The 13,944-nt window shown below is 41.5% G+C and overlaps 1 protein-coding gene across 1 annotated transcript in view; it reads left to right on the top strand.

The window, feature by feature from the left end:
- The window catches only part of pax3b (paired box 3b), a gene marked incomplete at both ends in the record, with an annotated part of 75,898 nt that overhangs the window by 49,004 nt on the left and 12,950 nt on the right, over positions 1–13,944 (top strand). Inside the window, 3 exon segments of the mRNA XM_084317377.1 lie at positions 1,806–2,005; positions 11,502–11,664; positions 13,316–13,515. Coding sequence (XP_084173503.1) covers positions 1,806–2,005; positions 11,502–11,664; positions 13,316–13,515 — 563 coding nt within the window.

Raw genomic sequence — 13,944 nt, 5'->3', positions numbered from 1 at the left:
TACTGATCCCAGGCCCTGATGAAAAGTTTGGGAGCACAAAAGCTGTCAAGGGCGATAATATCACTGCAACTCAATCAGGCTGAAAGATCACAGCTGGTGACAAGGAAGAAAGGGGCTTGATGGCGAATTTTTACCAAAGTGAAATTTCGTTTTTTGTAAACACATTTTAGCCATGGCACCACGCTGAAAGTTGTATTTGTGTGTGTGTGTGTGTGTGTGTGTGTGTGTGTGAGTGTGTGTGTGATATATAGTTGTGTATTTACAGTATACTCAGACAGACATGGTGGCGAAGCTGGTGGCTTCTTGTCCTCTCCTCATTGGCTGACAATACTTGGATGTGCTCCTCGGTCAGCCAGCCGTAGACGCGGCCCTGGGTTCACACTCGGCCAAAAGGAAGAGAGGAAAACGGAGAGAGAAAGAAAGAGAGTGAGAGACGGAAGAAAAAGACATAGCTGATTCATGGGCATTTCTGCTGAATTAGCTCCTAATGACCCTGAGTAAATAGACCAGTATGCATCTGGGCGACTGAGGACAGCTAACCCGTTCTCCATCCAGCCGACTGCTCCAAGGGGTTCAGCTTTAAATTTGTTGAATTTTTTTTTAGTGCTACTGTGTGTAGACAATACTGGTCCCCTGCCCCCCGTCCTTATGGCGCGCATGTGGGCACACTCACGCACGCACGCACACACACACACACACACACACACACACACACACACACACACACACACACACACACACACACACACACACACACACACACACACACACACACACACACACACACACACACACACCACACAAAGCAAGGCCCAAATGAGTCCTTTGTGTGGGTTTTAGCCCATCAGTCTCTCCACGTTGCCTTGGGAATCTTGTCCAGCGGGATTATTCTTTAAAGGCAGAATCTGTAATGTCGTCACACAGCGACCTCTGGGTAAAAGATGACAACACGACACTGCTCCTTGTTTACAGTTTTTGTTTTAGTCTGGTGTGCGGATTGGATTTCAGTGGGTACAGGGAAGCGGTTGCTACTGCTGGCCACATCTTACGCTCCACCAAGAGAGGTCTGGAGACATTCACAGTATAATAAGTTGCTAAACTCCTAACCCACACGTCAGACCTAAACAAAAAAGTAAACAAAGCGCAGTGCCAAGCCAGGGCTCCTTTGCCTAGAGGTCACTGTTAGATGGTATTACAGACTATACCTTTGAGTGGGAGAATATTCCTTCGAATGGAAGTCTGTTTGGCCACAAGATGATGGGGGAAGTTGTCTGTGTGTGTCTTAAGAAAGTGGTCCCTCCTTTTAAGAGGTTCATGTAAACAAGAGAAAATGAAGAGCAAATACTGTAGGTTCACATGGTTCAACATGATAGTCTGGTGGGGGGGGGGGGGGGGGGCTCCTCATCAACTAAATAAAGTTATAATTTAGAACAGTTTATAAAAAAGAAAAGGGAGGTAAATGAAGTGAAGAGTATGTTTCCAGGTTCCTTTCCACAGTTAACATCGTCACCATTCTAACCGTGTGATGAAAACTATAAAATCAAGTTTCTTTGGTTTCTCTGCCCAGTTGTCATCTCTTTTTTCGACGTGGAACAAAGGCTTCCTAGTGCCTGGTGCAGGGGCTGAGGTGCACGTTCAAAACCGCGGGTCGGAGCATGGCCCATGTGGCCATACGTATAACATCATCCCACCTTTCTCCCATCTCCCGCTTCTCCTCCCATTTCATAATAATAACGTAACGCAAAGCGTGAATGTGTAAAAAAGGAAAGATAATACAACAAGTCCTTGACTCCCTCTTTCCACAGCGAGTCACTCGGACGAGGGTTCTGACGTGGAGTCGGAGCCGGACCTGCCCCTGAAGCGGAAGCAGCGTCGCAGTCGGACCACGTTCACCGCCGAGCAGCTGGAAGAGCTGGAGAGGGCCTTCGAGAGGACCCACTACCCTGACATCTACACCCGAGAGGAGCTGGCCCAGAGGGCTAAACTCACAGAGGCTAGGGTACAGGTACGGACGTAGTGAAAAAAAATAATAATAATAACAACGATTCATTGTATTTATAGTGCTAAAGTTATTTAATTAAAATTTTAACAATACAAGTGCAGTAAAAGGCTTTTCTGGATGGCTTGCTCCATCTTTTTCAGTCACGTTGACCTGTAGACACCTGTTGAGTTGTATCCACTGTTGGAAAGAGGAGACAGAACAATGTCTCTACTTGTGATATTAAATGTGCAGTAGGTAACTGATTCTTCCTAACATTTTATGTATAGGTAATGTGAGAGTATTAGTGAGGAGTATAGGTAATGTGAGAGAGTATTAGTGATGAGTATAGGTAATGTGAGAGAGTCTTAGTGATAAGTATAGGTAATGTGAGAGAGTATTAGTGAGGAGTATAGGTAATGTGAGAGAGTATTAGTGAGGAGTATAGGTAATGTGAGAGAGTATTAGTGAGGAGTATAGGTAATGTGAGAGAGTATTAGTGAGGAGTATAGGTAATGTGAGAGAGTATTAGTGAGGAGTATAGGTAATGTGAGAGAGTATTAGTGATGAGTATAGGTAATGTGAGAGAGTATTAGTGATGAGTATAGGTAATGTGAGAGAGTATTAGTGAGGAGTATAGGTAATGTGAGAGAGTATTAGTGATGAGTATAGGTAATGTGAGAGAGTATTAGTGATGAGTATAGGTAATGTGAGAGAGTATTAGTGATGAGTATAGGTAATGCGAGAGAGTATTAGTGAGGAGTATAGGTAATGTGAGAGAGTATTAGTGAGGAGTATAGGTAATGTGAGAGATATTAGTGAGGAGTATAGGTAATGTGAGAGAGTATTAGTGAGGAGTATAGGTAATGTGAGAGAGTATTAGTGAGGAGTATAGGTAATGTGAGAGAGTATTAGTGATGAGTATAGGTAATGCGAGAGAGTATTAGTGAGGAGTATAGGTAATGTGAGAGAGTATTAGTGATGAATATAGGTAATGTGAGAGAGTATTAGTGAGGAGTATAGGTAATGTGAGAGAGTATTGGTGATGAGTATAGGTAATGTGAGAGAGTATTAGTGAGGAGTATAGGTAATGTGAGAGAGTATTAGTGATGAGTATAGGTAATGTGAGAGAGTATTAGTGAGGAGTATAGGTTATGTGAGAGAGTGCCAGTGATGAGTATAGGTAATGTGAGAGAGTATTAGTGAGGAGTATAGGTAATGTGAGAGTGCCAGTGATGAGTATAGGTAATGTGAGAGAGTGCCAGTGATGAGTATAGGTAATGTGAGAGAGTATTAGTGAGGAGTATAGGTAATGCGAGAGAGTCTTAGTGATAAGTATAGTCACAATGTCACAGCCCACAGTGCCTCATTGGCCACAGCAGTTGTCAGTCACACTCATCTGGGAGGCGAGAGCAGAGGAACATATGTGCATATGAAAACAATGTGTAATGGCAACAATGGCGTATATGAAAACAACTTATTTTGCAATTACATTTTCTAGACTATGAGCATGTTAAAAAGGACATTTGTGTGCATTTCACCACATTCGTGGATCACCTTCCCAACCAAATCCTACCCACAGCAACTTCAAGTAAGCTGTGTTCTGCTGAAAATTAGGGGTCGCCAAATCTAGCCCCAAAAATTTTACTTTAGATAGCAATTTGCATTTGGACACTAATCTAAAGTTCCATAGAACATGTTGTCGTCGCTCATTGGTATTGGCGTCCAAACAGTTGCTCCATGGTTGCTCTAAACCTGCTGTCAGGCTCCTACCACTTTGGCTGTGGTTGCCGTTAGCGTTCGATTTGTGGTTAATGCTTTAGTTTTTCCCCATTGTGAACATTTGCCACACGATGCCAGGCTGATACAAGTTAGCTGGTGACGCCCGCACAGACACACGCACGCACGCACGCACGCACGCACGCACGCACGCACGCACGCACGCACGCACGCACACACACACACACACACACACACACACACACACACACACACACACACACACACACACACACACACACACACACACACACACACACACACACACACACACACACACAGCTATAGCCTAGTTAAAATCACTCCTCAATTTAGATACCCATTGACCTGTCTTTACCCTGCTCACGCATGTGCACATACTGTATAGTACATACACACTTTTATAGTGTGTTTATAGGGGCTCTGGCTTCACACATTCTCTCACCTCCATCAACCAGCACACTCTTGCTGAACTGTCTTTAACCTGCACACACACACACGCACGCACACACACACACACACACACACACACACACACACACACAACACACACACACACACACACACACACACACACACACACACACACACACACACACACACACACACACACACACCTATCTTTATAGGCTTTTCACACACTCTCCCTCGACCAGCAAGCACCTGCTAACCTTTCTTTACCCTACACACACACGCACACACACACACACACACACACACACACACACACACACACACACACACACACACACACACACACACACACACACACACACACACACACACACACACACACACATTCCTGGCCTTGGTCTCATCAATGCTCCCTGGGGCCCAATCTCAAGGGCCCCTAGCTCTGATCTAGGGCCCAGCACATTCTGCTCCACAGTGTCCATATGGGAAGTGTAGCTGACCCAGCATGGGGTTAGAACATATGGACAAGGCATGTCACTCAAATACACGCTCACACCCATGCCCATGCCCACCCTCACGCACACGCTCACGCACACACTCACCCACACACACACACACACACACATGCACACGCACACATTTTCATTACTTTATTTCAATACACTTATTACATGACATACACACTGGTAGGATACATACATAAAATTACCAGAGGTTTAACAGAGGTTCCACATGCTTTTTAGGACATCTCATGAGTACAGAAAACATTATCTCCACCACTTTGTCTGTATGGCCCTTTACAGCAGAGATCCTACTAACTCTAGTATCCAGCTGCTTGGTCCTTTACAGCAGAGATCCTATCTCTAGTATCCAGCTGCTTGGTCCTTTACAGCAGAGATCCTACTAACTCTAACCAGCTGATTGGTCCTTTACAGCAGAGATCCTACTAACTCTAACCAGCTGGTTGGTCCTTTACAGCAGAGATCCTACTAACTCTAACCAGCTGGTTGGTCCTTTACAGCAGAGATCCTACTAACTCTAGTATCCAGCTGCTTGGTCCTTTACAGCAGAGATCCTACTAACTCTAGTATCCAGCTGCTTGGTCCTTTACAGCAGAGATCCTATCTCTAGTATCCAGCTGCTTGGTCCTTTACAGCAGAGATCCTACTAACTCTAACCAACTGCTTGGTCCTTTACAGCAGAGATCCTACTAACTCTAACCAGCTGGTTGGTCCTTTACAGCAAAGATCCTACTAACTCTAACCAGCTGGTTGGTCCTTTACAGCAGAGATCCTACTAACTCTAACCAACTGCTTGGTCCTTTACAGCAGAGATCCTACTAACTCTAGTATCCAGCTGCTTGGTCCTTTACAGCAGATATCCTACTAACTCTAACCAACTGCTTGGTCCTTTACAGCAGAGATCCTACTAAATCTAGTATCCAGCTGCTTGGTCCTTTACAGCAGAGATCCTACTAACTCTAACCAACTGCTTGGTCCTTTACAGCAGATATCCTACTAACTCTAACCAGCTGCTTGGCTGCTTGGCAATTTCCTTCTGTGGAACATGTTTAAATTTAAATCTAAAGAAAGACTAAAGAAACTAGTCTAAATCGAATGTTACTTGTTTATTTCCGAGCACCTCTTTCTTCCCCTGTATTAAACACAGTTTTTGGTGGGTGAAGCACAAACCACATTTTAAATGAATTATTTCCTTCCCTGCCTGGCTACTACACACCCAAAAGTAAACAACTTTTATAAACTGGGCAATACATTAGTTAAGCAGTGCTCCTGGCTCCAAAACCACAGCTATGTGATGAATAGAAGCTAATTCATCCCATTGTGACATCTTTGAGAGGAAGCAATTCTGAACAGCTTGTTTAGGCTTGTTAATCATGAAGACAAATCCCGGCCAAGATGGCAAGGAGCACATTACTGTATGTCTTTTCACCCCAGCACCCAAATAACAGTTCAGACTGCCGTACCCATACAAACACTATAGGAAACCATTTTCCATAGCATGTCCCCTTTAAAGGGGCACTTCAACGAAAAACAACGTTTTTTATTTTTTATTTTGCACATACTCTCACTCAAATCCCAGAACTGTGAACACACAGTAACTTAGTTTGACAGTTGTTGAGTTAATGAGTTTGAACATGTCATCGGATGACTCTTTGTGTCATGTTAATTACACCTCAATGAAATTATGTAGATCCTAATATTGTAGCAGTTCCCTTTGTTTTTTCCCTTTGTTATCATCTCCATCATCTCATTGAGCTGTACTTAAGAATTCACAAGGATTCAGTGTCCTCCGTCGACATCACCAGAGGACATATTCAAACTCATAAATATACTCAATAACTGTCAAACTAAATTAACATTTGTAAAATGTTTAGAGTCTAGTGCCCATTTAAGCCAATAATAACAAGTTTAAAGTATTGGCTTGTCCAAGGCTGGCAGATATCAGCACTCTTAGCTTACAGTCATAGCCAAGCCAGTTAATCCTAGAAGGCTAGTTCCATATTTGGGTGGAATGGATGAGCTGGGCAATCTCAAGGATAAACCAAAGTAATATCACGACCCATGTGGTCACGGCAAGTCTGTCATACACACACACGCACACACACACACACACACACACACACACACACACACACACACACACACGCACACGCACACGCACACGCACACGCACACACACAAACACACACACACAAAGTCTGCTTTACAAAGTCTGAATATCTTTACAAAGTCTGAATATAATATCGAGATACACATGTAGTTTCATATCCCCCATTTCCCACTCTGATTTATTGCAGGCATGGAAATAGAAGTCAGTGTGTGTTATTTGTTATTAGCTATCTTAAAGTAGAAGTCACTAAGGGAAAATTATTTGTTATTAGCTATCTTAAAGTAGAAGTCACTAAGGGAACATGTTTTGTTATTAGCTCTCTTAACACTTTCAGTGCCAGCAGGGGGCGCACGATTTAGTGCTTGAATGCCCAGCATCCACTTCAATGTTAGCATTAATAACGCCTAATCTATGTTTTAAATTATGGCTATGTGTCTAATCTGCCCGTCGCTTATCAATGACTCATTTTCCAGTCAACATTGTCGAAGCGGATTGTTTTTTTATCAGTTCATTTCCGTTTTATAGCATTTTGAAAAGCCCTCGTTTTCAAGGAAAATAAAAAAATTCTGTGATAAACGCCCTGTACTGGAATATTCTAGAACGTTGTCATTTTTCGGCCTATTTATGAATCGTTTTCAAATAAACGCTAGATTATCGATAGTATATGTGTACATATGCACGCTGGCCGCAAGCTGAAAATCGATTCTCTTAGTTCCTGATCGCTCACACAGCCACACAGCCACACACACACAGAGGGGAAAAGCTTATATCTCTGTGAAAACAGGTCTGATTATCCCAAGACTGGTAAAATAGATTCCTTACCTGAGATCAGATGTTATCCAAAAATATCATTCCAATTCCTGATCGCCATTCCAAAAATCGATCGCTTTTATTGATCCAACGCTACATACTGTAAACACATATTCCACGCTGTTCTGATGGTCCACAATGAATCCGATCGGCTCGGGGTACATGCCTGAGAAACAAAATGTGGATTCCGGATTTTTCTTTTCTCATCCATTTTCATTGAGTCCATTCCAAAAGGGTGCATTACCATCTGGGAGACGATAGGGGGCGGGTTTTTTCACATCTGAGCTCCTGATGGGGCTGGTCGTTGATGAAATATGAATTCAGCTAATAAAAAAATCACACGCTAATTGTCGTGGTGGGCATTCAGGGGGCGGGCTGATAACACGTGTTATCACGTGGTGGGCTCTCAAAGTGTTAAAGTAGAAGTCACTAAGGGAACATGTTTTGTTATTAGCTCTCTTAAAGTAGAAGTCACTAAGGGAACATGTTTTGTTATTAGCTCTCTTAAAGTAGAAGTCACTAAGGAAAAATGTATTGTTATTAGCTATCTTAAAGTATAAGTCACTAAGGGAAAATGTTCATTATTAGCCATTTTAAAGTAGAAGTCACTAAGGGAAAATGTTTCGTTATTAGCTATCTTAAAGTAGAAGTCACTAAGGGAAAATGTTTCGTTATTAGCTATCTTAAAGTAGAAGTCACTAAGGGACAATGTTTCATTATTAGCTACCTTAAAGCAGAAGTCACTAAGGGAAAATGTTTGATTATTAGCCATCTTAAAGTAGAAGTCACTAAGGGAAAATGTTTCGTTATTAGCTATTTTTCTTTATACACTTTTTCTCCTCATTTTCAATTTTTCTCCCATCCCAATTTCGTGTTGCCAATTCTCCCCTCCCCTGTCTTGAACGTTGCTAGACTATGCCCCCCACTGGTCGGTTGTAGTGAGGATAGAAGCCTTGCATCACGTGTCCCCTCCGGTACACGAGGAGGCAGCCTGTCGCATCTTTTCACCAGACAGCGCGGACTCTCAGTGGTGAGGAGTAACGCGTGGGAGGCTCACGCTGCCCCCGATACTTCCTGTCTCTGCTGTGCAGGCGTCACCCAACCGACCTGTAGGAGTCGCTGTCCACAACGTCCAATCCCCACCCATCGACTTTCCACCCGATACCGGAGTCTCTTGCATTGGTGATGAGCGCAATCTCCGCTACGCCACCCAGCCGCCTTCGTTATTAGCTATCTTAAAGTAGAAGTCACTAAGGGACAATGTTTCATTATTAGCTACCTTAAAGTAGAAGTCACTAAGGGAAAATGTTTCGTTATTAGCTATCTTAAAGTAGAAGTCACTAAGGGACAATGTTTCATTATTAGCTACCTTAAAGTAGAAGTCACTAAGGGACAATGTTTCATTATTAGCTACCTTAAAGTAGAAGTCACTAAGGGAAAATGTTTCGTTATTAGCTATCTTAAAGTAGAAGTCACTAAGGGACAATGTTTCATTATTAGCTACCTTAAAGTAGAAGTCACTAAGGGAAAATGTTTCATTATTAGCTATCTTAAAGTAGAAGTCACTACGGGAACATTTTTCATTATTAGCTATCTTAAAGCAGAAGTCACTAAGGGATTTTCTATTATTATTAGCTATTTTAAAGTAGAAGTCACTAAGGGACAATGTTTCATTATTAGCTACCTTAAAGTAGAAGTCACTAAGGGACAATGTTTCATTATTAGCTACCTTAAAGTAGAAGTCACTAAGGGACAATGTTTCATTATTAGCTACCTTAAAGTAGAAGTCACTAAGGGAAAATGTTTCATTATTAGCTATCTTAAAGTAGAAGTCACTAAGGGAAAATGTTTCATTATTAGCTATCTTAAAGTAGAAGTCACTAAGGGAAAATGTTTCATTATTAGCTATCTTAAAGTAGAAGTCACTAAGGGAAAATGTTTCAAACATCAGACATCTGAACTCTGTGAGACGTCTGTGTAATACCATCTCCCAAGACTTTAGTTCATTAGACATTTCCTTGTAATGAATTCCTAAAAAGGCCCATTCACCGTCCTAAATAAAACAAATTCCTACACCTTAACTAACATAAACTGTATTTTCCCACTGTGAGGGATAAGGCTGTGCTGTGTTTTAATTTTCATACTTTCAGTGAGCTGTATTTATTTACCGGTAATATTTCCTGGAATAACTGCCCTCGGGATACATCACTTGGAGGACAGATTCAGAGTGATTCAAGCTGCACTAGGCCGTTTTGGGGGAGACATTTTAACCTCAGAATAGCGTGTGATATATTTCCCGACACCTCTTTCTACCCTTGTATTCAAACACACCATTTTTAGGGGATGTACCACACGCCAAATTTTTTATAAATTATTTCCTTCTCTGCCTGGCCACACCCCATGAGCAAAACGCTGTTACTAACTGGGTAGTTAGTACATTAGGTAAGCAGTGTTCCTAGCTCCAGAAAACACAGCTGGTCAATTAATCAAAGTTAATTTATTGCTTGTGCCCTCCTTGTGACATCACAACAAGCAATCATTCTGAACAGCTTGTTTAGGCTTGTTAATCTGAAAACATCAAACCCTGGCAGCAAGGAGTAGCAAGTAGTAATAGTAGTAGTAGTTCCCTAAACAATTCAGAATGCTAAATCCATACAAAGACTAAGCAAAACGCATTTTCCATAATATGTCCCCTTTAACCCTTGTGTGGTGTTCGGGTCTGTGGAACCCATTTTCAATGTTTACTAAAAGAGAAATTATACAATACATTCTTTTTCTTATTTTTTTTTTTACCTGAGACTCATTGGCCTTGGCTAATCTTCTGTGAAGAACATATAAAATAAGACATTTTATGGAGTACACACTGTGCAGCCCCCCTACACATTTATATTACATTTATTATGTGGTGAAAACAAGTAGATTATGGTAAAATCTTTGCAAAAAGGTTCACTGTGTACCTTCACTGTCTGCCGCCACCTTTCATTTTGAATTTAGTTCAATTTATATTTTTCAAGATAAACATGATTTATGCCATTCATGTCATGTATCTTCTTTTAATTTTTTTATTACAGACATCAGATTTAATCACAAAAAACGAATAGCACTTTTATTGATAAATGTGATCTAGCAGAGGTCCATGGCAAATATTAACCATATATGCTGTCTAGATTGCTTGTATTTCAGATAAAGTTAACATTTGTTAAGTATTTTGTACAATAATTATTATGGCTTTATTGTTTTAAAATCACAATAATTGTCCCTTTAAGATATTTTGCTTACAACAAAGACAAAGCAGCAAACTTTTAAAAAAGCATAAAAGATTTATTCATCTCTATTTTGGAAATATTGAAATTTACATTTAAGCTCAACAATGGCTTGCAACAGATGTATTTTAGGAGAAGATTAAGATAGTTGGCCTGAAATAACTTTTGGTTCTAGAGAGAGAGAGAGAGAGAGAGAGAGAGAGAGAGAGAGAGAATAGAGAAGGCCTTGTTGGCTGGAAGAGTCACAGGGGCTAGTCTGGAGAGTAACACATAACACATGACACACACACACACACACACACACACACACACACACACACACACACACACACACACACACACACACACACACACACACACACACACACACACACACACACACACACACACACACACACACACACACACACACACACACACACACACACACACACACACACACACACACACGCACGCACGCACGCACGCACGCACGCGCACACACACACACACACACACACACAATACATGCACAAAACAAATGCAGTGATATCTATTAGGGCTGAGCATTGGCAGGGCTGGTAATACCATACATACCGTGATACAGTGTTGTTGGATAAACTGTGATATAAATCACCCAGACTGATCTGACTTGTCACGTTTCACAGGTGTGGTTCAGTAACAGAAGGGCGCGCTGGAGGAAGCAGGCAGGAGCCAATCAGCTAATGGCATTTAATCACCTGATCCCCGGGGGGTTCCCGCCCTCGGCCATGTCCAGTATGCCCCCTTACCAGCTCTCTGACAGCCCCTACCCCTCTGCTCTATCACAAGGTACAGTACACCGTACAGCACATACTCAGTAGTAGAGGTGTAACCAAAAACACACATTTTCAGATTCAATACCAATTTGGATTCTGAGGTCACGTTTTGATTAGATTAAAATGTAGTCTGAAATTGTAGATCTAATTATAGATTGTATTTATAGACATTTCAAAGTCGTTACCAATGAAAAACATTCTGCCAATGGCAGCACAGTAGCCGTAGCCAGTCACACTGAGAGACGTAGGGAAAATAGTGATGATAGAGTTTTAAAAAACGTTTATTCTGATTTTGTCATACGCCACCGCTCAACATGAAGTGCTTCACGATTACGTCATTGGAATGAGAGACACTTTAATTTTCCAAATACAGTGTAGGAATGTGTCTCCACGATGATGACACATCTACAGACAAGAAACCGTCTCGATCCATGTTAGCTTTTGAGATGAGTGACCCTTTAAAATGTCAGTATCTAAAGGTTCGAGTGACGTGTCATTTCATTGTTAAAGACAGGAGTGGTTGTGTGCTTTCGGGGGGAGCTTTGAGCAAAGACATAACGACATCTCGCAAAGTGTGACAGATACATACGATGACAACAGGGACATACAGTCCACGGGGACAGTCCAACAAATGCAGTAGACCGTTGTCTGTACATATTAATATAATAATAATATGTACCTCTGAGATAGCACTGTAGCATGCAGTATGGCTCATTTGAGTATAGGACCATACATTTTTTTTGACAAATGGATTCCAAATCATCCTTGGTTTGATACAAAAATGAAGTCACACTTTTATTTGTTCATAATTTGTATGTAATTCTTTTGCCGATTCACTTGTCCCATAGGCTTCAAGTATATCTGAACATGTCCGATAAACACCACATAAACTCATGGAAGTCACCACATTTGACTAAAATGCCATGCTAACCTCTTATATGTCACTTGTTCTCTGAAAGGCTTTGCCATAGTGATGTAATACAGTATCTGACTGAGGAAGAATTCCTCTTCTTTCTTTTTAGACACAGGATTAAGGCATAATAGAGCAACTTGTCAGGTAATTAAATGCAACTCAGATATTCGGGATTATAGACAAATGTGGAGACCTTTTCAGTTTATGTGGTGTTTAAGACACATTTCCAGATACACTTGGTGAGTCTGCAAACAATTGTATGGTCCTTTAAAGTTATACTTAATGTTGGTAGAACTCTTTGTTTATTGATATACAGACCTCCATCGGAGTTCAGGATCACCCCCTCCCCCCCAACAGCTTTCATTACAGCTGAAATTGTAATCAGTTATGTAATCCACCAGAATATTCAATTACTGGATTACCCTCAGATTACTTTCTTTTACCTCTGGATTGCTGTGCCTTCAAAATCCACAGAATATACAATTTAATATTATTCCAATTCATAGACCATCATTTGAAACGGCTTTTTCAATTCAATATGTTGGTATGTATTATGTTGTATTAAAAATATTTCAGTATTCCAAATGTGGTGATTTGTATAATACCGTTTATACACTTTTACAACTGAAATCGGTTATAGTCACAATTTTTTTAATCAAAATATTGTAATCCTATTACAGCTAATGGGTTACCTTCTAGCCTCCTCTAAAGGCCCTGTTCTAATGTTCTCCATCCCTTCCCCCCGTGTCAGAACCTCACAGCACGCTGCACCGGCCTCAGCCGCTGCCTCCCTCCTCGCACCAGAGCTCCGGCGGTGGGCAGGGGGAGGGGGGCTCGCCGTACTGCCTGGCCTCCGGACGCCACTCCTTCTCAGGCTACCCGGACAGCTTTGTCAGCGGAGGACCACCCAACCCCATGAACCCGTCACTAGGGAACGGACTGTCTCCGCAGGTAGGGGTCCACAGTCAGATATACGCCAGAAGTCGGTTGCCAAAGTGAGGTCCAGAGACCCCTGTGGGATTGCTCAGGGAGTTTCTGTGGGTCCTCGAAAAAAATTGATAAGATAGCCATGAGTTAGCAAATAGATAAAATTAGTCGTTTTATTTTAAGTTTGTGCAATGAGGCAATGTAAACAAGAATGACTCTCCTGATCAAAGCTGTCACTCTCTCCACTGTTACATCCCCACATACAGGATATATAGACCGTTAGAGAATACTGTACTCAATCATAGCCAAAGTTTATTTAATATGGTTGTCACTAATGACAAAATATAATTTGAGGGTCCTTGACATTTCTCACTTCTTTATCTGGTAGAAATACTATTAGACCTTAACTTAGCTTAAATACCAACCTATTATGAGAAAGAGTTACTGTATTTC

This window comes from Notolepis coatsorum (genome assembly GCF_963971535.1).
Source record: "Notolepis coatsorum genome assembly, chromosome: 1".
NCBI lineage: Eukaryota > Metazoa > Chordata > Actinopteri > Aulopiformes > Paralepididae > Notolepis > Notolepis coatsorum.
Note: the sequence above shows the minus strand (reverse complement) of the source record. Positions and strands in the feature narration are given on the sequence as shown.